At 36.0% G+C, this 27091-nt stretch overlaps 1 protein-coding gene across 1 annotated transcript in view; it reads left to right on the top strand.

Annotated features, from left to right (window-relative positions):
• The window catches only part of ADGRG6 (adhesion G protein-coupled receptor G6), a 129508-nt gene extending 109164 nt beyond the window's left edge, over window positions 1–20344 (top strand). The window contains exons 22-24 of the mRNA XM_006915419.3: window positions 11743–11844; window positions 12651–12803; window positions 17463–20344. Coding sequence (XP_006915481.1) covers window positions 11743–11844; window positions 12651–12803; window positions 17463–17641 — 434 coding nt within the window. The 3' untranslated portion in view covers window positions 17642–20344. The remainder of the gene's footprint in view (window positions 1–11742; window positions 11845–12650; window positions 12804–17462) is intronic.
• The last annotated feature ends 6747 nt before the right edge of the window (window positions 20345–27091 follow it).

Here is a 27091-nt window from a genome sequence, read left to right as displayed (position 1 = left end):
GGAAGGAAGAGCTGACTAAAGCTGAGCAGATCTGTGCTGGGGCAAAAAGTATGGTAGAAATAAGGTTTGTGCTAATCACCAAATGAGATGCCTAGTCAGGTGCTCTCTACAGGTGTGTTCTAAGGACAGTCTGTATTTCTCTGCAGGAGACTGTGTAGTGTTTTGTATTGTATGTATCTGCTTTACTTTTCCTCCTAGATTTCCTACTAGCTAATGAGTGCATGCAAAAAAAAAAAAAATCTGTCATGTAGTTGGTGCACAACTGTTTGTTAAATGATTAAATGTATTTCTGGATGAAGAACGGGAGGGGCTTTGGAGATAACCTAAATCCAACATGAGATCCTTTGACATAAATCCTCATTAATTAGTTTAGCAAGTTTTATTCAGCTTCACTCTCCCATAACGGAGGAAATATGTGTGCTCATTATCTTTTGTAAATAGAATAAGCCTCAAGTACACCTCCAAGAGTTGGAAACTCAAGAGGCAGCATATGAATACATCTTCATTAGGATCTAGCTTTATACAGTGAGTTTTTCTCTATTTAATCTTTTCTATAACATACAACATAAGTGTACCTAGGTAATATTGACAAAAATATCTATTAACGTTAGAAATTCCGTGGTTTTATATTTCAAGATTGTACATGAAAGGCACATTAATCTGCCAGCCCAACCTTGTTTTTGCTTTTAGAATTTCCTGGCAGTTTCAGTAACCTTCAACAGCTACAGTTGTCTGTTCAGCTCTGTTTCCATTAATAAGAAGTGAGATGTTTTATTTTTCCCAGCATAGGTCTCCTGTCAGGAGGGAAAAATGTTGTAAACCATCATCAAGCTCTATTCTACATAAATCACTGACTTTTAAGACTAAATTTAAATTATATAAATTCAGAACAGATTTCTGCATGTCCAGTGATATAAAAAACACCTCCTAAAAAGGAAATTTAAATTGAAAGGTTATGATACAGAGCACACAAGTCGACTAACAATTGCTTACTGGCCAGGCTGGTACAAAACCTTCTCAGGATGCTACAGAAATTCACTTACGGTTTATTCGTGTCATTTTCTGAAACTTCAAGAGCAGTTTGTTTGTTGTTAAAAGTATATGCTTTATTCAGAGAAACATGTAGAATTTAGACAGTTTAAAGAAACAATTCAGTGAATGTAAAACGAACTCAGAAAGTATTTAGAGAAACTACATTATGTTTATTTCTTTTTTTTTCTGGATAGTCTTTATTCCAGCAAAAAAACAATTGCAAAAAGAAAAAAAAAAAGCAACTTTGACCCTTGACATGATCCCTTTGCCTCATGGATGTTATATTCTAGTAGGAGAGACTGATGTTATGATGTTAATCAATTATGTCACCATATAAAAGTAGCTGATGGTATAGAGAGCAGATGACAGAAGACATGGTATCTAAACTGAAATCTGAAGGTTCAGTATGCATTAAGTAGGTGAAAGGTGGGAATGAAAGTCCGGCAGAGGCTATTTAAGGTAGAGGGCATTTCATGTGCAAAAAATATGCTATATAGTAAGGCTCAATTAGTGTGGTCCATAGGTTCTGTGACTTTAAGCAAAATGACATCTAAGGTAACCAGTTTTACTGTAGGCTAATTGATATAAACGTTAAGTTCCTGTGGCACCTCGTCAACATTATAAGGAAATGACATCATTTGAGGATCTGCTCTAGCTGGTGATTATAGCATATGCTCAAGGAAGCTTACAGAATCTCAGAACTGAGAAAGAGCAGGAGAGTGACACTGGTGTGGCAAAAAAGAGAGTCCAGAGCTAGACCACAAGGCCCCATGTTTCAATCTCTGTGAGAGCAGTGGGAAGTCTTTGAAAAGTTTTAGGCCTGTGAAATGACATGATCAGATGGGCATGTTGTAAAGATGAAGCTGGACATAATGTAAAGACGGGATTAGAGCAGCCCAATACTATGTGTAGGGAGAGCATGTAGGAGGCTGTTGCAATGGTCCAGGTGAGGTAAGGTGGTCCAGTATTTTAGATTATGGTGGGGATGAGGAAGCTGGAGAGAGGTGAGCAAGAGTCAAGAGAAATTTAGGAAGTATGCTACTACAAAACACTCATCGTTGGTTTTTTTTTCTAATGATTTGAGTAAGAGGTCTCCTTGTTAATGTAATATTATGGTAAATTGAAGCCTATCATTATGAGACTTAGCAATGGCCAAAGAGTTAATGTAATACAATGTTCTGAAACTAAAACTATGCTTAACAAACTTTTAATCTTCTCAGATGTAGCTTATAGTTGAGCATCTAAAAATCCGCAGGGTCTTCATTATGAATACCACAAGTTTTGAATTTATTATGAATGCCTATAGTATTATAGAGGTGGGAACTGCAGGATGGACAAGTGTTCAGGATGAATCTACAGTGATGTCAAAGCATGCATATCACAGGAGTGGCTCTTGTAGATTTCTTTCCACTTTTCTGAATGTTTTCAAAAATTTGGTTAAAACTTTTGAGATTCTTGGAAATGTGTATAGTTGGTTAAAACGTCAACATTTCTTAGAAGTAAATGCGTACATAAATGTATGTATGTCTTTGTATATGTAGAATGTGTTTGTATACAAACACATACATATATGTGTAGTTATATGGGTACTCACATCAATTTGTATTAAAATTTTATTTATGCTTTATTTTTTGATTATATAATTTATTTACTTTTGTTTTTTTAATTTTATTTTTTAATTTTAAATTTTAAAAAGCTAGACATACAATCCATGAAGTGATCCCCACAATTACTCGTTTTATTTTTATATAATTATTTTGTGTGCTTTATTTTTATATTTATTTTTAATGTTTTCTATTTTTATTATTCTTAAATGTATTTTTATTTTTATGTACACTTATAACTGTACATTTAATGGCCAAAAAGCATACTAAATGGATATCAGAAAATTATTATAGTCTGTGTGGCTATAACTAAAATTTTACTTGCTTGAATAAGCAATTGAAATCATAATTGAATCGAGGCTGAAACTGAGTTTATTATTTTCTAATTTTCCACAGTGTATTGTTTTATTCTTTTTATTTTGCCTATTTCACTCGTTATTTATTATTTCATTGATTTTTTTTTTCTCTAAGATAAGAAGATAAATATATCTTAACATGGTGTAATTCCATAGCTATCTGCTTTTGCTATCTTTATGGCTTTCCCAGGATAAAACTTTTGAAACTAGCAGATCGTTTTATTAGAGATTATAATTTTTTCTGAAGAATACAACTTAAGAAAATTGTATAACATACATATTGCTATTCAAGAAAGAACAGATGTTTTGGCGAAAGTATATCATGATTCACATGCCTGAGAGCATTAGCCTTCGCTTCAAGAAATATAATGTAATTCATCCTAAAGAAATAAAAGGCCACTCCCTGGTTGCTGAGAAGCTTTTAGCCAGAGTCTTCATAGCATCTATATCCCTTGGCAGTATTATTGCACTTGCAGGATTGAATTGCTGCTCTGAGATGCACCACATACACATAGCTGCTTGTTATACAAGTGATGCACAGTATCTCAGACTGTATATTTTTTTTCATTAACAGTACAAAAGTATTTGACACTCTGAAATAGATTGGGCTTCTTCAGTATATAGTGGAGTTTAACTCTCCTGACAAGTTCACCAGGCTCTAAAGTCTAGCCCCACACCAAGACCTCAGTCTTCAACTTTCCTTTTCTAGGCATGTGAAAAAATATTGATTAATAGTCTCTGGCATAATCAACCCATCTTCTGTGCATATATGTGACAGCATAATGGTGGGAATGTAAAATGATTCAGCTACTATGGAAAACAGTATGGAGATTCCTCAAAAAATTAAGAATAGAACTACCATATGACCCAGGAATTCCTCTTCTGGGTATCTACCTCCGCAAAAAAATTGAAAACATTTATCTGTAAAGATATATGCACCCTGATGTTCATCACTATTCACAGTGGCCAAGACATGGAAAAAAACAGATTATCCTTTGATAGATGATTGGATAAAGATGTGGTACACATATACAATAGAATATTACTCAGCCATAAGAAAAGATGAAATACTGCCATTTATGACAATATGGATAGATCTTGAGATAATCATGCTGAGTGAAATAAGCCAGACAAAAAGTTGAGAACCGTATGCTTTCACTCATCTGTGGAATATTAAACCAAAAGCAGCAAATGAAAAAGACAAACAAAAACTCATAGATACAGACAGCAGTTTAGTGGTTACCAGAGGGAAAGGGAGGAAAGGTAAAGGGAATCAAACAAACATGTTGACAGAAGGAGATCTGACTTTGGGTGGTGAACATGCAGTCCAATATTCAGCTGATGTATTATAGAATTGTACACTTGAAACCTATATAATCTTGTTAATCCATGTCACCTCGATTAATTTAATTTTTCAAAAAGATGCAACGTATGGTTCTGCAAATAGAAACTGGGATGGCAAACACAGAAGGGTATTATCAGTCTACTTATTAATTAATTTGATAACATTAAGATGCCCAGAACAACAGAAATAACTGATATTTGTATAGTGCATTGGGGTTTACAAAGCACTTTCACATAACATCTGTGATATGATGTAATTCTTGTAATAAGTCTGGAAGGTATGTATCCAAGAAAGGATATTTTCTTCCTTTCATAAATGAGAAACTGGCTCAGAAGAGTTAATGACTTTCTCAAGATTGGTCTGAATCTGACAATATAATATTTACAATGTAGCATATATGGAAATAGAAAGGCACATCATTTGGAGCCGAGCATAAGCAGAAAAGTAAAACAAATGATTGTCCTTTCATTTTTGATTTCGAAGTTTCTGAGAAGTGAGTATTTGCTTCCATTTAAAAAAAAAAGCAGCAAATATATGTTTAATGAATAAATGAGAATTTAATCTATTACCCATATTCAGCAAAAATCATTAAGGGAAATATGTTTTTTTATTTTAATCCCATTGGTAAACTAAGAAAATTAAATCAAGTTATTGACTAGAAGCCTCCTGACAGTTAAGCTGTGTCATAATCACACGTACAACACATGGTGAATTGGCACCAAGGTAATGAACCACCTTTATACCCCTAACATCTGAAATGACTTCGTGTTGGCTGAGACATCACACACTGCAAGGAAAAAAATTACTCATCTTTTGGCATGGAATTTAGTGCCACAGGGAAATAATTTTCTAAAGGGCACCATGGTAGTATGAAAGCGGGATTCAAGAGGTCCCCAAACAGCTTCCTAAACCTTAGAGATCCACAGGCCAGCAGCCAGCTGGCTCTGTGTGTGACAGACAACGTATGAGCTGTTAGAAGATTTGGACTCGGGCTTGCTAGGAAGCTCAGAGGTCATCTAGACCTTTTTTTTGTCAAAAATCAGTTGTCTTGAACATGTGGCCTCTTTTGCCTAAACACCTGGTTTGATTAATTCTTGACTGATTTTCTCGTCAAAACTCCAGAATCACTTATGCCCATGGGCCTGATGAAGATACCATTTACTCATCGTTACTACCCATTCTGATCCCATCCCACATTCCTGAAGCTACCTGTATCTGCAATCTTCCTCTTAACTATATTTCTGGGTCTTTCTTATACAGGGTAAGAAAAGGTCAGCTTAGGCCATTTGTCAGAATTTATTGATGACAATTTTGCCGAAAGTGACCTTTTAGAGCAAGCAGTAAAGAATGACAATATGTGCTGCCCTAAACTTTGCCATGTAGCGTTCATTTGCATATCCAAGGGAAAATGTTTCTGGCAAATTTTTTTTTTTAACTTTTGATAATTAAGATAAAGATCTGAGAACATCCCTTTGGCTACTCATTCTACATCTGCCCCTGAAAGTCACATATCTTTGCCAGAATCAACCAGAGAGAATGAGTTCTATGTGGGGGGCCCCATTATTAGCCAAAATGTTGAGGCTAAGATGATCTTTTTTTCCTGAATAAATAGTTAAATAGCTCTTACAAAGATCAAGATGAAACTCAAGCTCATACAATCTACAGTGAATATAATGCCAACACTTACGAGGAGGATTCCCTGCAACCTCTGCCCCACATGCTGCTTGAATGTGTTCTGAGGTAGATGAGAGGAAAAGAGATAAAAAAAAAAAAAACAAGTCCACTACTCGATGAGATTTTCAGAATGTTTCTCACTCTACATTTAGAACACTCTTTAAGGTGTCTTTTTACTATATGTGATGAACCAGCCTTGGCCTGTGGGGTGCTTCTCTAGGAGGATTTGAGGAAGTGGATTTATTACATTTTCCTCCCTAATGGAACCCAAAAGCAGGCTTGCTTTCCCATATACTAGCAACACCCTTCCTCCATCACAACTGAAAATGTCATTTATTTTAAATGAGAAAATTACAAAATTTACTGAGAATTACGGCATTTTGAATTCACATATTCGTCTACTTTTTTTTAAGTGAGCAGATACCATCTGGCGAGTGAAAGATGGAGGTGAAGGAAGGCAGGGGTGAGGGTGGGATGAGCAGGGAAGGACTGGTTGGGAATCTGTTCAGTTAAAGTAGGTTTAAGTTTTTGTTTTGCTCATTCTAGTGGGGAATATGCGTTCCTGTAGGTAAAATAAAGAATCTAGGCAGTTATCAAGCTGAAGAAACTATTGCTAAGGAACTTTGGCTTAGAGGCATCAGCTGCTGGTTTTTCGGGCTATGATTCACCAAAATAAAGGACCATCATGAACTCTGTTTTGTGAGATATAAAGGTTTCATAAAACTAGTGCAAGCCTATCAAGATGAAGTAAAGGCTTTAACTCTGAATTCAATCTTTGGAGCCATTTTAGCTTCCAATTTTTATGGGCAATGATCCCTACTCCCTGGTCAGTTAAATAAAGCTGTAAGACACTGTGAAAAGTAAAGGCTGATGATCATGGTCCCTGGTCACAGCTAAGAAGGGTAGGAGAACATATTTTTCCAGGTGGTAGAAGAGCTAGTCTGAGGGGCTGTGCAGTTGATATGAAGATTCTCAAAGGAAAAACATTTGTTAGCAAAGGAGCAAAGATGGGGATGAAATATCAAACGGATTCTCTTGAATGCTAACTCAGAACTCATTATTTTAGTTCTGCTTCTGGCACCCAAATCTGTAAGTAGATGGAGGAGAAAAAAAAAAAACACCTCAGAATCAAAGAAGGAATAACCCTCTATTTTCTCACTTTGGCCTCCAAGTGCCCTTGGCTCTCTTGCTATATTTTCTATTCCTCCTTCCTGAAAGAGAATTTCTTTCCATACTGCACACACACACAGTCTTTCAGATGGATACTTACCACATTTCCCATGGCCGAACTCTACAAGGGAGGTTTTGTCCTGAAAGAATTTTGGTATGATAGTTATTGCGAGACTAATTTAAATTCTGGTGAAAAGGGCTAGTTACTACAAATAGTAAAATAACCTATTAGGAGAATCCTATTCTCATTTAAAATGGAAACATATCTCATGACAAAAGAATCTGCATAATACCTTGGAAATTAAAAATATATTCATTCCTAAGAATTCTAATTTCTCATGCTTATTTTATTTAACTGCCTGATCACATCACAGTTCAGAGTAGAAATAGAGCATTTAGATGAGTTCTCTTCTGTCACATAATTTTACAGATGTATCAGATTTTGACTCTAATGTGTGTTCAAGGGCTCTTAAACTTGTTGGGTCTGTATATTTACAGGCAAATGTGGTTGCTTAAAAATAGGGGGTATCATCTAATGTTATATAATTATGATTTGTAGCTGTACTACACAATCTAAAAAATTGTTTTACAAAGTCCATTTTATCTTATATTTAGCATCCTCTTCTGTGACTGTGATCAGTATCACATCCTCAAAGTAATTCACTTTTTAGCATCCCAGCAAGGCCTAAAAACCAATCCGAGAACTAGTTCTCTTCCAGTATCCTCAAAACACCAGTTTGAAGTTTTTTCCTCCAATATACATAACATCTATAAAAACTACTGAGTGTTAAGGGAAGCAATGTCTAGCAAATTTCACCCCTCAACTAAAAGAAAATCAGTTGCTCAATGTGAGGCCCTATACTGAGTAATGACTGAGAACGAGTTCTCCATTGGAGTTTATAATCTCTTCCAACTCTAATACATGGTTTTGTTAAACAGTTGTTTAAAGAACACACGGTTACCTATATTTTCAGTTTTGTGACAGAAATCCTTCCAAGAACAAGTTCTGCACATTCTGCCCTAGTTAATAAACATTGAGTAAACCTGAGGCCGAGCCTCTCAACCGCAGCCTCTTTCATCTGTAACCTGTGTTGACCTTACCTCAGACTTCCAAGCCCTCTGTTTTCTTTACTCTGAAACTGCCACCACCTCTTAAAAACTTAAAAGAGTCTGTTAACCAATTCCAATTATTTAGACACTTTGGCTATTTACAATGCCTGTGATACAAAGCATGCTTACTTATTAGTAAGCATTAGTAAGCATTAGTAATTTTCTGTGTCAGCAAACTGGTGAGGGAATGGAGGGCTGTAGGTGGGAGAAGGCTTTGAAAAGCCATTTTTAGTCAGAATGTGAAGATGAGGGCCTAATCCAGTGATGGGACCTCCTGAATTCCTGGGAAGGTGTATCAGCCTGCAGCTCTTAGTTCTGAAGGATTTTGAGTGTGGAAAAAAATCTTTCTCTTACTATGAGACTTGCCATCCCTCAGCACAGGCCAGGCCAATCTGCAAGGAGGTATCCTTCTCTCTTCAGATTTTCCTCCTGAACCCAGCTTCTTTCTTACCTCTCTGTCCACAGGAGGGGAGTGTGTGTGTGTTCTGGATGATTGAAATTTGATTTATATTTATTAGCTCTTTTAAAATTAGAACTTCCCTACCCTATCTGATATCATTTCAGGTAAATAGGTCACTAGGATATATTAGCAATAAATGATATAAAATAAAAGTCTTTTGCCTATAAATATATCTAAAATGAAATAATGTAATAATAAAATGATAAGATTACTGATTACTGTTACTTCACTTAAGTCATTGAATGCCTTATTTATACCTCTCAGAGATAAAAGTGTTTGAATTTCCCAGGTATTTTTAATAGGCTGGTCATCCATTTGAAATCAGTAACCAAAATTTAATCATCAATATTTTCATGGTGGCATTCTTTTGCAAGTCAAAATATGCAATCGTTTTCAACCAGCAATTTCAGTAGAAATTTATAGAGCACCTACTAAGTGTCAGGCACTCACGGATGACCAAGCAAGAAGCCAGATCCAGAGGAAGAAAAGCAGCCATGGCCATTTCACAGCAGTCAGGCCCACCCTGGAGAAATCCAGCACACTCCTCTAATAATTTAATGTAATTTATTCTGGAGTAAAATTATGGGTCATTTTGAGTTAAGATATTGAAAAAATAGATAAGCATAACCTTAGACATATTTTGCAAATTAAACTGTGCACATCAAAAGAGTGTACTCTCAGTACTTTTTCTCACTTCCAATTCTTCACTCTACAATGGAATTTACAGTTTTCTTAATGGATACCCTCTATTCAAAAAGAACAGATAAAGTCTTATTGTCTATTAAGTGCACTGTAATTGTTTTTACTTTTATGCTTTTCTGTGCTAGACCCTTCACCACCACATGAAAGCAATGATCATCTACCTGGTTCACCATTGAACCTCCAACTCCTAAAACACAGTACCTCCTGTCCAGAAGTGCTCAGTAGTTACTGAATGAAATAGCTTTTTTGGAAACTTCCCTTACCTCCTGATCCGAAGCCTTCTTTAGGTTCAGTTCAAGCCCTATAGCCTCTAAAACACCTCCCTTATGAAGACATTCTGTTTAGTATGGTATATTACCAAAGCAGTACCTTGGCAACTAATTTGCATGCTTTTCAGAAACTTTTGCCTTAAACGTATTTTTATTGTGTACTCTCACCCCTTAATATGTGTTCTTCTCACTCCTGTTTTTAAGCCTTCATCCCCAAACACATATAACACATTAAAATGTGCATGTAAGTGTTCAATTAACTCCTGTAGAATAGATGAGCAGTTAATCATTCATTTAAGAAATATTTTTGGAGTTCTGGCTTAGTTCTTGGCATATTCTAGAAATGACCAGTATAATATTGAATAGACAAACATTCCTGTGCTCTTGGAGCTTACTATCTACTAGCAAGAGGCAATCAAGCAAACAAATAAATTAATAAATGAGAAATACAGGAATATCAGGTACTGATCAGTACCATGACAAAAATAGATAATGTGCAAGGGTGTGACTAGAGGAAACATTAAAAATACAAATAAACATTCGAAAGTTGCCTCTTTGAGGAGTTAACGATAGATCTCAGACCTGAATGGACAGGTAGGGACCTGTTATGGAGAGATCTGAAAGAAGAGTCTTCGAAGTGGTAATGGGCAGGAATGAGCTGGATATGTTGACTTGAGGGCACTGATGAAGAGGACTTCCATTTAGAACATCAGGAGTTTAAGATGGTGCTGAACGGAGGTACAGCCAAGTGAAGATGTCCTGGAAGCAGTATGGGTTGTAGTCCTGGTGATATTGTGGAGAGAAGGTAATAGGGGCAAATATGAAAGTTTGCATATGGTCCTTGTACAACATGACTAGAGGAGATTAGTACCTACTGGAACAGTGTAGCCATAGAAAAGAAACCCAGGACTGAGTCATGGATTTGTCAACATTTAAAAGTAAAGCCAAAGATTTTACTAAGGAGACCAGGGAGCAAGTTAGGAAGAAAGCCAGCTTTTTTTTTTTTAAATCAAGAATGCACTTCAAGAATGAGGGAATGGTCAGTTGTGTTGACTGCTGTTGAGAGGTCAAGTAAAATGCGAATGTAAAACTGAATTAGCAATATGAAAGTCATTGTGACCTTCACAAGAGCATTCGTAGTGTCATCATGGATGTAGATAATCACCTTTTAGGAATGCATTGAGAAGAAATGAGAAACAATGGAGACAGCTAAAGTTAACCATTTCAGGAAGTTTTATTGGGAAAGGGAATGGAGAAGTTGAAGCTTGAAGATAATTAGTGGTTAAAAGAGGAACTTTTTGTTTGTTTTTAAAAGAGTTAGTAGAAAATGCTTGTAAGTAATGGGAATAACTAAGTATAGAGAGAGAAATCGATGAGATAGCAAAGGGAGATTAAAATGCAGAAGTAAATTTCTTAAAAAGTTAAAAGGGGTTGGCTTTCAAAGCACAAGTGAGATGATTAGTTTTTGTAGGAATGGGGAGGGACTATAAATATGAGACTATTTCACAATGCAGAAATATTTCTCCATTAAAATGTTGATAAACTAAAGCAGGCCAGGTGGAGCCACATGAATTTGCCAATTTTTGCCACTTTTGATCTGCAAAAATACTCAAATGGGTATTTTCAGTGACCCAAACTTATAATAACATGCATAAATAAAATAGTTTCAAATGCACAAATTGAAGTAGATGATGAGCTCATGTAGATGTTTTCAGTTTTTTCTCTCTTTTTTTTTAATTTTGTGAAGTGTTTTCACATAAAACAAATGTGAACAGAACATGAAAAGACAGAATCAGATCCATATAGCTATTCTGGTTTTATCTGAGCCTCTGTGTTCTGTTCTAAAGGATTAAGTCATCTAAGTCAATCTTACTTTAATAAGATTCCTTAGTATTTTGTTTCTTAGAGACTCAGATGTAAAAAAAATAAATAAATTGTAGAGCAAATTCATGTGTTTTATAAGATTTATCTTTAAAACTGTGTCTGTTGGGTTAAATGTTTATATTTTCTTTTGTCCTAGGCTTATTTATATTTATCTTCCACTGTGCTATGAAGGAGAATGTTCAGAAACAGTGGAGGCGGCATCTCTGCTGTGGCAGATTTCGGTTAGCAGACAACTCAGGTAAAGGGACATGTTGGTAATTGGTTTTTACATCTAGGAGTAGTAGTGAGAAATGTTTGTCATCTGTTCTTCCATTGTCAGAGCCACCCAGTCCCAATGGTAGCAAGTTGTAAAGGTGGGGTGTGTGAAGATGCTTAGTTGGAGTCTTAGAATATGAGAACTGCAGGTCTGAAGACTCTGGGCTTGACCTTCTGTTTTGCAAATGAGAAGCGTGAAATCCTGACAAGTTAAATGAGTTGCTTGAGGTTTTATGTCTAATTTAACAAGTGAGATATCCAGAGGTTCCACTATACCATACCCACCTTTCCACATTTTTGAGGTCTTCAAATACATAATTAGGCAAAGAGATTTTTCTCAATACTATTAAAAGAAAAACTGAAAAAATATTACTTTTTTTTTTTAGCCATCAGTGGTTACTTCTCACCCTTAGGATATTAAAGTAGAGAACAGAGTGAATGGTTAAAGATGTACAAATTAGTAGTTGATAGACGTTCATGGCATAGGGAATGCAGTTAGCATTAATGTAATGGCTAGATGGAGGGCCAAAAGAGAGAAGGAGCAGTTAGGGCAATTATTTTATAACCTATATAAATGTCTAACCGATGTACTATATATTTGAAACTAATAAAATTTAAAAAAATAAAGTAGAATTTTAAACAAAGTAAGAAACGTATTCTTTCTTTAGTTTATTATTATTTACATATTTAATGCTCTCGATAAGTTACCTAAATAATTCAGTGATGATTCTTCTGGGCAGAACATATTCTTTCTGAAGCAGATTCATGGAGAGATGTCATTTCTTTCAGACTGGAGTAAGACGGCTACCAATATCATCAAGAAAAGTTCTGATAATCTAGGAAAGTCATTGTCCTCAAGCTCTGTTGGTTCTAACTCAACCTACCTTACATCCAAATCTAAATCCAGCTCTACCACCTTCTTCAAAAGGAATAGCCACACAGGTGAGTCCTTCTGGCCATGTCATAAAGGTGTTCTCTGGTACAGTTCTCATCATGTTTTCATTGTGAAAATTGGCATATCGTGAAGATTGATATATCACAGAGCCCATTAAGGTACTAATTTTAAATTTATGAAAATCAAAATCTGTTGAATAACTTATCTAGCATGTTTGTGAATATTTTAGTTTTTTTTTAAATTTTACAATCAAAATTGAATCAAGATAGCCATAATTTTATAACTCTGAGTATTATTGTAACTTCATTTGATTCAAAACTTAGTTTTCTTTTAAGAAGTATAGTGTCTTTGTTTAACACATTATGTGTTTTATTTTAAAAATATAGAAATTGAGTTGCAGATTATTTTAGCATAGTATGAAAGTTACATGGCAAATTGGCATGGGAACAGGAAACAACACTGTCCAGGATGTGTATTACATTTAAGACTTAAGTCCTTAAGCATCGGAAGTGTCATCAGCAATTGTTGTTTAAAAGCACCAATTAAATATAAAAGAATAGAGAGCATCATATTTAGAAAGTGATACCGGATGATGAGAAACGCTGTATCTTTGTTGATCTCTTATGTCTTCATGATATTTACAGTGGCCGCATGTTTTAACACTGAGCACGTGTGAGAACAATCCCGAAGACAATGTGGGAAATAAAGACTATTGCAGTAGCCAGTAAATGGTGTAAAAAGGTGGAATCTTTTAATAATTTAAAGGAAAATAGAATTACTACTTTTAAGGACTAATTAAAACTCAGAAATGCATTTATCAACACTTAGCACCCCGCACTTTCCTAATTAAAGATGCTTCTAAAAGGATGATGAAAATAACTTTTTAATTTTGAATTTGTTTAGCTACTGAACATAAGCAGAGGCAAACAGCACAAATAAGATTCATCTTTGGCTTTTTGCAAATAAGGGAGTGTGTTGTGCGATGTGTAAAGTCTCACGCTGCAAACACTTAAATTTCAAATGACCCTTACGTACATTTGAATTCTTGCAGAAGTCCTTGCTTGTACCACTGTCTTTGTCCTGCCACTGGAGTGGCCACTGTCTGGGAATCAAGATAGAGCTGTGGAAAAATGTTTGAGTGTCAGACAGTTCGTTAATTCCAAAATTAATGAAATATCTGAAAACTTGAAACACCTTAAGAGTTTCTTGGAGTCAACGATATTTTGGGGAATCTAATAAAAGCAATGGACTCTCTTCCAGAATAAGATCCAGACTTTGAGTCTTTGAGTACACAAAGTTTTGCCTAAAATTAAAAGTCTGTGCATTCCTACTGGAAATACCTGTGTAAGAAAATTAGTAACAGCTATTATCTGAGGTAGTCTGAGATAGATTATTCTACCTAATTGGTAGTTTCCTGGCATAAAATAGCTTTTATTTGTAATGAGTGAATTTTTTACTTTATTTAATCAACCTTAAAGTTAGACACTCATGTTGCTTCCCCTTCTAAAATGTAAATGGTTAATTATAAGTCAGTTGCGAAGAAATAGGAATTAGACCAATTGAATTTTTTTCCTCTTAACACAGCTGAGGCTAGCCGAAGAAATGCCATTATTAAAAGGGGAGAGAAGGTAATAAGGTAGACAATTTGGAATAGGGGGCATTTTGGAAACAGTAATGAAATATTTGAAAGTATTAAGGATCATGGGGAAAACTGACTAAAAAATAAAAAGTAATCCAGAAATGGAGGTACTGAAGAAAAACTTTGCTGTTTCAAAATGTATATTTTTATTTTTTAAAGAATTCATTTACGTTTTCAGTCTCCCGTAATAAAACCTTTGGGATTAAATGGATTTTTGTCAACTAACGTAAAGATATAGTCAGTTGTATGATATTACTTCTATGATATAAGGAATTCTGGTTTTCCATCAACTGACATACAAGTGGCCTTCTGCTACATAGCCAGTACTCAGTGTGACTGCTGGTGTCAGAGTATGCAAAGAGTCACTGCATATCATTATGGATATCTAGTTGGTTTGTTTCTTGGAATTGATCTAGAAATTCATATGTTTATGGTGTAGATAATGTCTTCTAAGAGCATTCCTTCAACAAAAGTGGATCCTTCAGGTAAACTTTCATTACTTTTTGAATGCATGAATTTTTTGCAAGGTAGTAAGAGAAAATTTGCATGGATTAAACTAAGACTCTTGCTGCACCAGCAAAATTGCTTGTTCTCTACAGTACTTCTCAGCTAGCACAGTGACATCCCTGCATTGAGCTAGAATTTCTGAAATTTCAAATGATTGCTGTGCTGGCTCTTCTCTCTGCATGGGGGTGTCTGCAAGCCGCTCCTTCTAGGAAATGTACCATGCTCTGGAGATGTTAGTAGGTTATATATCAGGTAAAATAAAGAGAAAAAAAAAGCAGTATTCAAAAGGTTTGTGTTAGAAGAGAGTGAAGTGACATTCTTTACATTTCTGCTGCTCTTATGAATTACCAGATATGTCATGGTACATTCATAGAAGTCATAAAAGAGAAATGATCAGTTTTGAGCCTGCTTATTGAGGATTTTTATCTGCTTGAAATTTCAGCATAGGTCAAATAATAGTTCATTTCCCTAGCCCCTGGTTTTCAAACTTGCAACTATGATCCAAAATCTATATTGCTCATAATGTAGTGATCTAAGCAGAGGACTAGAACTAGAGCCCTTGCTCAGAATTTTACTTTAATAGATTGGGAAGACCCAGAATATTGGGCCACCTATTGAGAATGGAACTGGTCAAAATCTCTAAAAAATATATTCCCTTGGAAGTTGTCAGTGAAGCAGTATGAGTATATCCTTGAAGTTTCTTTGAGGATATATAGTTTTCTAAAACTTTCAAGCACAAATTGTTTGTTATTGAGATGTAAGTCAATAGAAAAATCCCCAACAGAAAACCAATGGCTAGTGAATATATGAACTGGAAGAAAGTACAGAATCAATCATCTTGCTGAGAGCTAAATGGGGAGGGGCCCTTATACAATGAATGCCCTGAGCCTTTTTCTCACCAGTCCTGGGACAGAATCATCCTGCCGCCACGCTTCATTCTGCCCTTCCTTCCCGTGAATCATCTATTTGCTCTTGCTTCCTTTAGTGTGGGATTTCCCATTTCAGCCTTCATTTATTTTTAGTGTCTGTTCCAAGATAACAGTCGAATAATTTGAGCAATTTCCAAAGACAACAGATATAATGATAATGGTTTTTACCAATTATTAATGGATTTTTAATGTTTTGGCACATACTGGGTCCAGCTTACTCAAAACATAAAACAGCTGGAGTGAGCTTTGCAATTTTGGAGCCACGATTCCTAGAAGCAGTTTCTTTATAATAGATATTTTGCCTCTTCCACAGTGAATAGAAAAGATACAACTGTAGGGAACTGAGTACTTTGTAGAAGGTCATATTTGCTCTTTCATCAGTGTGAAATTTCTGTGGTTAATTTTAGGGTAGACTTTTTCTCCAAAATGTGTTGAGAGAGGGAGCAGGGCTGATTGATATATATATACACCCACACACATAATGTTTTTGGTGTAAAAAATGTACTGTGCGTTATATATATGAAAAAGACAGTGTGTGTGTGTGTGTGTGTGTGTGTGTGTGTGTGTGTACATATATATGTATATATATATATATACACACACACACACACACATATATATCATACATATATCATACATATATGTATGATATACTTAAAATATATGATATTCATAGGGCACATGAAGATAGCCATTGTGTATTTGTAGATTATAGTGCTTAAGTGAATTTCAGAGCACCATCTGAACCAATTTTCAAAGTTTTTGCTTCTAGAGAAATAATATTTAAATACATGATATTGAGAAATGCACAACAAAAAGGTATTTAGCAGTCCTTTATTACAGTCAGTTGCTCTGATATTATTGCTGTCACCAATGACAGCATTCTGAAACTGTAGTACAGTTAATAAAAAAATACTTAAAATATTTTTTGATAAAGAGAATTTTGATTTCTATAATTTAAAATAATAAGAAATGTCTTTTTTTCTATACTCTAGTCATTTCACAAGGTAAAAACCGTGGGAAAATGTATTCAACATAGCCTTTTATGTTTATTTTCATTTACTTTTATTGTCTAAAATCCTTTAAAATTACATTTTATAAAATTTTTTATGAAAAATGTCAATCATATATAAAAAGTAGAGGGGATAGTATAATGAATTTCTTGTACTTCTTGACTCATAGCCACCTACACATTTTTCCCTTCCCTGTATTATTTTAAAAACATCTTAGACATATCATTTCTTCCATAAACATTTCCACATCTTTTAATTCATTTATTATATAACCTGTCCCTTCTTGTGAGCCTTTTGACACATTTTTTTTTTTTGGTGGCAATTTTTTGATTATTCTATTCATTAGCTCTTTGAAAATTACCACTTAAAAGAACATTTCTTAAAACAAACCCCAACACAGATTACTAGAAGGTAAATTAACATTCGTTTATACATAAGAATGCACTTTGAAGGTGAAAAGCATCAAGTTTTAGTGCTGCCTGTTACCTAACCTAAGAAAGGACCAGAGCTTCATTTTCTCTGTGTTCTACAATGTGCAAAATAGAATGTCCAGATGGTGGCCCTTAGGCATGTCACCAGCTCTTCTTGCAGCCTAATGTCTTGTGTCATTTCTTACAGACAATGCTTCTATGGACAAGTCCTCATCAAAACTGACCCATGCTGATGGAGAGCAAACATCAATCATTCCTGTCCATCAGGTCATCGATAAGGTCAAGGGTTACTGCAATGCTCATTCAGATAACTTCTATAAAAATATTATCATGTCGGACACCTTCAGCCATAGCACAAAGTTTTGATGTCTTTAATATAAGAAAGAGGAACCAGTTTGCAGAAATATGAAGATCTGTAAGCAGTAAAAACTGTAACTAGCAGATGTAAATGTGCTGTAACCTAGGTAACAGCATATATATATATAATGTGTTTTGTTAAGAAGGCTTCTGTGAAATTCAAAATCTGTCTTTACAGTGTATTTCTTCCTTGGGGAAGTTTCTACCATCACTAAAACTTTAGTACTGAAAGTATCATGACTCAGTAGCCATAGAAAATATGATTTTTTAAAAAAAATATATAATTGAATCAGATTAATCAGAACTCAGGAGGAGACACTGTAAATAGAGGACAAGGGAGAGGCAGAGCTAGGGACAAACCCTAATTTAGAGCTTAGTTATACCCCATCCAGTAGTTAGGTTTGGATATGGCCATTTGCTTCAGCATCTTTCCCAACAATCAGAAGCATACTAATATTTATAACTATTTTGGATGCCCACAAGACCTATCTCAATGCTAGTTTCTATGAATGAATTTCCTCATTTTCAGTGAAATGTCAATCAAAGATATAAAAAGAATGTTTAATGTCTGACCCAAGGATTAGAAAACAATTTTTTTCTTATTATACCAAATGTTTAACAGTCAAGACCATAACATGCTTAAGAACGAACGAATTTCCCACATTTTGACCTAGTTAATATGAGGCCATGTAAATTTCTACTGTTCAAAATACAAGGCTTAAACATCATCATTATAATTGAATCCCATACATTTGAATCAAATTTAGTGTTGACATTCCCTTAATGTGGATCTCCCAGCAGTCGCTGAGGAATGAATCTCTTACTCCTCTGTTTTGGCTCCTGTACTGACTGTGGGCTCACGGGAGGAATGAGAATTTCCATTAGGCTCGCAGTGCACAGTAGTCTCTCCCTTTTAGGAAATACAACCACCGAGACTCTGTGGTTCTGTGCTCGCTCTGCAGACTTTAAGATGTTTCCAGTTGCACAAATGAAAAGCCTCTTCTCCATTTAAGAGTTTGTTCAAGGAATAAAAACCGAGACTTATGGGTGACTTATCATAATCAAAATAATTTATAAACGTGGGTCTACAATTGCTAGTTTAAAAACAAGTTGTACATAAGTCCTCTGATAATACGAGCCAGAGGAAATCTGGCAAGATAGATGGTGTGTTATTTATGGATTAGATTTCTGCATACAAGCCGTGCATAATATTAAGCAGCTTACCCAGCTTTCAAACTATCCTGAGTAATACACTTGCTAGTGAATGTGTAGGAGACCACATTTTAATTGTTCTTAAAGATGGAGTTGTGTCGAGTTTCTTAGAAATCGGTCTCAGTACCCTTACATTTACTCTGGATTATCTGGGAAATATCAGGTTCTGGGAGGTGGCAGTCTAAGTGATGAGAAGATGAGACATTCTGGAGCCAAGAAAGAACTGAGCACGTGGGGGCCTTTCCCTATGTGCAGAAAGCAGGTAACACTTGGTCTGAGACATAGGAGAGCGTTCTGGCTATGCAGCCACCGAGGGGCCTCTCACCTTTTGCTGATCTTCAAACATAAGCTATTGGACAGGCTTGAATGGATGATAAGATAATGTGGTGGTGGGTTTTTTATTATTGTTCCATTTTGCAGTAGCATGGAACCCTGTCCTGGGAGACCTGAGCACTACCCAACTTGGCTCTCACAGGGGAGGAGTGTATATAGTAGGAGAGGATAGTAAATCTTAAGGTCTCTAAGATTCACTACAGTAGAGCTGAGTCCTTTTCTGTAGGCATATATTAACAGGCTGTTGATTCTGACAGAGGTTACATATAGATGAAAATTAATTTTAAATAGTCGCTGAATCTTCACATACCTTTTCCCAAACCTTAGAGATCTGTAATAGAATTTGATGAGCTTTCTACTGTGAGATTTCTACTCAAAGTGCTTACTGAGTTAATAGTAATTAAGAAACAGCTTCAAAAGTGGTTTTAATTTCTACTCATATTTATCCAGATCTAAAAATAAAAAAAATAAAAAAGACTATTTTTTTTCCATATTGGACAACAATGTCAGCTCCACTTTAGAAATTTCCAGTAACCAAGTAAGGAAAAATGTCGAAACAGACAAAGAGAAACATTTGCAAATGGACTTAAATGATTAAGCCAAATTCTACCCTCAGTTCTAAACATACAATTCTCACCTTCATTTAGCCACCTTGAGAACAAAATTAAAGGAATTTAGCTGTGGAGCCAAAATTAAGGTTAGCTTAACTTTGAGAATAATATCAATTTAGACTCTCTTTTGTTTTTTGTTTTTTTCCTTCTTTTTCCCACATTGTTTTAGAGTCTTAATCTAGGATCCTGAAATATTTTCCGTTCTCGTTACCATTACTTGTACTGTAAAGCTTTTCTTTGTCCACTGTTAGCATGGACTCTTTTGTACATATTTATTTATTTGTGTTTATAAATGTCAGCTTATTTTATATCTTAGTTTTGTATCACCTGGCTTCGTTATTTTAATTAACTTTCTGTTGGACAGACTGTATATATGTTTTTCTAAATACTTTGTGAAATAGTTTTCTGTAGCAATATCTTTGAATATGATGAATAAAAGTGACTGTGAGTGCAAATTAGAATTAGTAGTAAGAAGCTACTATAGCTGATTTGCCATTTTACTTAAATAGAAAATGTTTTTCAAATAAATACTTAATGTTATTTGTGTTCCAAATTATTTAATTTCTTTATGAGTAAGTGTTTTTATTTCTGACTCTTAAATAGGAAAAGATTATTTGACAACTGGAAAATAACCTTCCACCAGTGAAGCTAGTGACATGGAGTACTTTGCCAAAACATTAAGAATGAATATGTTACAAAGATCCAGTTTACTGGAGATTTATGCATTTCGAAGTTCTTAGATTTTCTTAAGATGACTGATGTGATGCCAAGCTCTGTGGCAGATTAAAAGTAATGTAGGTTTCTTTTGGGGGAAGTTTTCGGCCTCCCAAAAAGGGAACTGAATCAGTAATATTATGTAGAAGTTAGGTCCCGGGATGTTTTCTCACATTTATAGTTGCTATTTTTATTGTGGGAGGCTTAGAAAATGACAGGATTTAGCCAACTTAACTTGTGTGATTAGAAAAGAACCTCCCCACTTCCTTTTGCTGTGGTTATTTAGGATAATTCTTTTCTTCAGAGAGCCAAGGCATAATTTGGCTCATAGCTCTACTCAGGACTAAGCTGTGAGGCGTGTTGGCTGGTCAGTGCTAAACCAGGTCTTCTGAGCCAACGTTTACAACTCCTGGCCAGGCCATGTTAAGAAAACAGGCAAGCAGTTGCTTAAGATTCATCTACAAGCAAGTTACTTCAGAAAGCTTGGAGTAAATGGGAAACACTTATTTCATTTGCAGGCTGACTTGTGTTTGTAGTATTTTGAAATCTGAAGAATTTAGGCTTTATAAATACAGTGTTTTGGAAATACTTTTGTGCTTCCAATTGAATTGCCTTTTACTTTCCTCATATAATAGAATTATCTCTCCCCTTTCTCTTCTTCGCTCCTTCCCTCTGTTTTTATTTCAAGGAAGAATATTTAAAGTAAGTCTTCTTTTTCTGTTTCTCTAGAGGGAAATAAGAATAGATGTGAAATAGTCAAATGTTTGCATTTATATCCTGTAGCCTGCCCAAAACAAGGGGGCGGAGGGTGGCGGTGGGGGTTGTGACTTATTTTATTACCACAGTCAGCTTCAGCCTAAACTAAGTAATTTGGACCTGATTGGGGCGAGGGGAGGAATCAAATCTATAAACATGTTTGGGTGCCAGATACTTCTTTGCTATCTCTTGTAATTTTTACCATAATTCTATGGGGGCAGGGGTGTTGCTATTCCAGTCTTCCATTTTGGGAAACTGGTGATTAAAGATAGAAACCTGCCTCTGACCACAGAGAAAGAAGAGGAAGATTCAGACCCAAGTCCATCAGACTCCGTGTTCACCTTTCTATGTCAGAGGACCTAGTGGCCCCCTCAGAGAACCTGCGTCCTTGTGAAGGAAGGTGAGCCGAGGATGGGATCAGCGTCACCAGATCCCAATAAATTCTTCCAGAACTCAGACAAAAGCTCTGAAATAGTGGAACATTGGTGAGAATTTGGTCTTTGAAGTTTGATAGATGCTGATAGGCCTCCCCTGGGAGTAAGCAAAGTCATTCCAAGCCTGGAGGTTGGAAAGTCCCGGGCGGTGAGTGGAACATAATTGAGGTTAGCTTGATGGTAGGGCGTGTGGGAGAAGCCGAGACTAAGCCACAGTGTAAGAGCTGAGTGTCTGGCTGGGGGAGTTTTACCTATCAGCAGGCACAAGGGAGGCATGCAGGCTCTGTGCAGTGAAGGAACAAAATCCTGGTTGGAAGGTGACTAGAAGGATAATTAGAAGGCAGAGCGACTGGGTTCAGGTAGAGGAGTGAGGAGACCTTTGGAGAAGTTGACAGAACAGCAAGCAATTTGGAGAACTATGTCTGGGGAATCACAGGTCTCAAAAAAGTGATGATACTGCCACAAGGCTTTCAAAGCAGCAGCAAGCCCACCTTTTGGTAGGTGCTAGCTCCCTGTCCTACCTTTGAACAAAAACTTCTCTGTCAAGGAATGGAGTGAAAGGAGGCAGAAGATCAGGTAGGCTAGTTGTTTCAAGGAGTATAGACAAAGGAAAGGTGTCTTATGAAGTTTTTTTTTTATTATTTGTTCTAAGAATGGAATACAATACTTTAAGGTGAAAAAAAGGCAACCGAAGAGAGTGGTTGGTGTATGTAGCAGGGACCTGAGAGGGAGAGGGAGAGGGAGAGGATGACAAGAACCACAGGTAGAGATGGTCCTGGCAAAGAGGCTTAGCCTCCTTCTGAGGTTGAAAATCAGATTATTAGATGAGACGAAGAGAGACAAAGGAACAGATAGTGAGGAAAGCTTGTTCAGTTTCCTGATTTTTAACAGCTAAAATAATCAAAGGCTCATTTTACATTCTGGGTGTTATAAGGGAAATGGTATCAGGATAGGGATCTGAGTAAAATTAAAAAGATTTGAAACAACCTTACAAAGAATGCAAATCCTTGGCTAAATTAAACAAATTGTTATTTGCCGTTAGAATAGCTTTTACAGGTATATTCCCCAAATCATGTCATTAAAATATTTTTATTTGGTGTGTTTTGAAAAACTAGTTTACTCCAAGGTTATAGCCAAACACTTAATATTCTAGAGTCTCCAAACTTATCGAACAGGGATTTATTTTAAACACTTGAGAATAATTGGATGATGAGTCATTCCAGACATATTTCAAAATCTTTTGAATCTTTTAAATTAGTTGTGGTTGACTTATTTTCATTCTAAATTAATTAAAATGTTCTTTTAAAATAAATTTGAGATGTCAATGAGAATAAAGTATTTGAGGTGCACATTAGATATGTTGCAATATTAATACTTATAGTGCCAGTTACACTGTGTGAGAAAATAAGGAAATAAAGAGTTTATGTACTCTGGGAGCAAAAGAAAGATCTCTAGAGCACTACAGTATTTTCCTGTTTCATTGTCCTAAAACTCAATCAAGCAATGGTATTAAGCGACTACAGCCATGTGCTAATTTATATGGGGGGCGGGGGGCATGGATGGGGAGAGTTGCAGAACAATTCACAGAAACTTCCTACCAGGAATTCACTGTCCAGAAAAACTGATAAGATCTGACACCTTTGAAACTATTTTAACTCAAGGAATAACTGATTATCTGCAAAAATCTGAAGTGTAGTCATTACTGCCAAATTAGAGCTAATGCATTGTCTCTCGTAACACTTAACAGCAATAAATCTTAAGTACCAACAATGTCTATAGCCCTTAAACTTGACATTTTATATTGTTACTGTTTTTTCTTAATTTCATACGTGCATGGCTTTTCTACTGAACGATGTTAATATGGAGGCCCGATTATGTTTATGCTCATCATTTGCATAGGCACTATCATACTTCTAGCTACATAAGAGGTGTTCAGTTAATGTTTATGAAATTAAATTGAAATGTATATGTAATTTACATGGTCCATTGATATATATATTGAGAAATTATATCTCTAAGTGCCTTGGATTTTGGTAGGTTTGCAAGAACATGGGCTAGAAATAAAAAGCAAAGGGGAAAAAAACAGTAATACCATTATGCTATTCAAGACCCTTTCCCCTAAGTGCTGTATGTCACCTTATGTGATTCAGGCAAGTGGGATAAAAACAAAAAGACATGAGTTTGATATTAACTCTAATCCATTTTAATGGTATCAGAAAAGGAACTAGATTCAACTCAAGTCTGAAATGAATAAGTACATAAACCTGTTTTTGAGCAGTTATCTTCGGAACTATTTTATGGCTCAGATTAGCTGCAATATTAGAGAATTTAACACCACAGCATGGAGGGTCCTCATGGAGCCCAACAGCCATGTGTGCAACCAGATTTGGGGGAACCTGGGACCAAGGTATGATGGTCTTAACATCAAGCAGTTATTTGTTTGTGATGCTCTAGTTGTTTGTTTGTTTGTTTTTAAGACTTCATTTTTTAAGAGAATTTTAGTTTCACAGAAAAATTGAAGGAAGAAGTTTGCCAAATATCCATTTTCTACTCTCACACATTCACAGCCTCCTCTATTCTCATCCTCCGTCAGAGTGGTATGTTTATAACAAACGATGAACCTACATTGACACATCATCATCATCCAAAGTCCATAGTTTACCTTAGAGTTCATTTTTAATATGGTAAATCCTGCAGGACGAAAGTGTAATGGTATCTATCCATCTATCACTGCCCGAAAAATCCTGTGTGCTCTGCCTACTTATCCTTCCCTCCCTACAACCCCTGGCAACCCCTGACTTCTTACTGTCTTCATAGTTTACCCTTTTCCAGAATGTCACATAGTTGGAATCACAGTATAAAGTTTTTTCAGATTGGCTTCTTTCACTTAGTAATATTCTTTTAAGATTCCTCCATGTCTTTTCGTGGCTTGATAGCTCATTTCTTTTTTAGTGCTGAGTAATAATCCATTGTCTGAATGGGCCACAGTTTATTCATTCACCTACTGAGACCATCTTGGTTGCTTTCAAGTTCCGGCAGTTATGAATAAAACTACTATAAACATTCGTGTGTAGGTATTTGGGTGGATGTAAGTTTTCAACTCCTTTGGGTAAATACCACGGGAACATGATGGCTGGATCGTATTGTTAGAGTATGTTTAGTTTTGTAAGAAACCACCAGACTGTACTCCTAAGTAGTGATGCTATAGTGTTTTATCATAGCTTGTTTCTCCGTATCTGTAGCAGACTCACTTCCTCTCTAAGGTCTTTATTTTCTGTGTCCTCATAGCTTTGTTTTGCATGAAGTCCAAAGTTACCGTAGTGCCAGTTCTGGCCTCAACCCTAAACATGAACTTACAACTCCAGTTCTCAATACCATATAACCATAGTTTCAATAACTCTTTGTTTAAATTTTGTTTGTGATGCTCTAGATAAACTTGGCAAGTGCCCCTGATAAACTTGGCAAGGGCGTACACCTTGTCAAGGAACACTAGGTATGACTATGGCTGCACATGCTCACCCATCAACAGATGCCGTGGAGGGAGAACGGGCAAACTTGCTAATTCAGAGAGGATTCTTAGAATATGTTCAGTTGAAACGAATGGCAAATAAATAAATAAATTAAATAAATAAATAAATAAATAAGTGATTTGTCAAAGGATGTTAGCTCATTGTGTCGGGTTTAGAAATAGATTTAGAATACATTAGATTTAAAAGCACAATAGATTTAGAAGCTCAAGCCATTTATTGGGAATAACATCTGTGAAAGATAAAGGAGAGGGAGTAGGAGTAGGCAAGGTGAGCTGGCAGGTGTCACACCTGTGAAAGGAGAGTCTGAAGGGGAGGATGGGGTGAGAAGAGCCTTGGAGTGCAATACAACTCTGAGAAAGTCTCACCAGCCCACCAGGACGCTCCAGCACAAAGCTCTCTCACTGAGGAGGGCTGTGTTGGATAGACAGCCAGGCCGCACTCCCACAGGGCTCAGCTACTAGCGGAAGCTGCTTGAGAAGAGACGATTCTCAGCTATAAGCAAGCAGCAGGTCTTGAAGCTGCCGTATCTGGAGATCATTAGCTGACTCCATTAGTTGCAGCAAGTTGTCTTTTGAAAGATCCAAGTGGCGCACCCCATGGCCACCCCTCCATATTCACAAAAATCCAAGACAGCTAGAGAGGCTGCCTTCCAGGCTGTCACCTTGCTGGATTGGCCCCAGGTGCTATCTCCATTCTTCTTAGCACAGGCCCAGCAAACGCTGAGCACAGGGCACTAGCGAGCAGTCTCTTCAGCCAGAGATTGACAAAGAGGTTTTAATAATAAAACGTGGGGTTTAGAGATTAAAACTGTGACTATTAATCATCCATTTTTTTCTCTTTCAACTTTTACTGTTTAAAATCAAGAGGTGTTTTTAGAATTTATGCTGAATCAAGCATTTGAAAATTATTTCTTTTCATCCTCATTTGATAAATGTACTTGTTTCCTCGAACAGCTATTAAGTTTCTGAGAGCAGCGGTAATTTGGCAAACAAAAATCCAATATTTGTTAGACTCGCTTTGCATAAACTGCTGGTAAACATGTTTTTGTCCTGGTGAAATTGTGATCAAAGTCTGAGATCCCAACCAGATTAGCCTAGGTTCTATTACTAACTGTCTAGCGGTGTCTACAAATGAGAAAACCCTACTACAGCCTGCAGTAGGGCCAGAAAACTCTGATGCTTTTAACTAGTAAGGATAAGAAGAACTAGATAAAGAAGTCATAGAGAATCACCATCGTTTAAGGTTTAGAAAGATGAGTTGATTCCATTTTGCCAAAGGCAACTAGTCCTTCACTCTGAAGGAATCATGTAATGTAGAAGCAACATCACTGGTTTAATTCTTAGGAAATATTTACTCTGCTAGTAATGGCTTGTTCTTTGTGACTTTAATATGTCATCTGTCTGCTGTTGGCCTCAGTTTATTTATCTGGTAAATATTAGACCGATTAAGTGCTAAAATATTTTCAGCATTGGAATATTATAGTTCCCTTTTACTTTAAATATAAAAATGCTAGTAGTGTCCATTTAAACACGAAATCCAAAGACCTAAAAACGAAATGTCCAGCAAGCCATGTAATTTTGTCCAGTCTGAAGTTTTCAAGGAAATATATGTATTTTATGTCTTTTTATTTCCAAAATTAATGCCTCTTCTATACATGCACTTTAATATTCTCAGGACAATAATTAACCCTTTTAAGGATAAAATTAGTTGAAAAGATTCCCTTGCAAATACAGAAGAGGAGATGGTACAGCGGTAAGACAATACCCATTGCGAACATCAGAGATAAAACTCCAGTTTTCTTTCAGTAAATCTGTGGAATTAATGATCCCCCAATATGGGTACCAAAATCTCATTTCTTCTCCCCAGCTG

The sequence above is a fragment of the Pteropus alecto genome, unplaced genomic scaffold, assembly GCF_000325575.1.
Source record: "Pteropus alecto unplaced genomic scaffold, ASM32557v1 scaffold185, whole genome shotgun sequence".
Lineage (NCBI taxonomy): Eukaryota > Metazoa > Chordata > Mammalia > Chiroptera > Pteropodidae > Pteropus > Pteropus alecto.
Note: the sequence above shows the minus strand (reverse complement) of the source record. Positions and strands in the feature narration are given on the sequence as shown.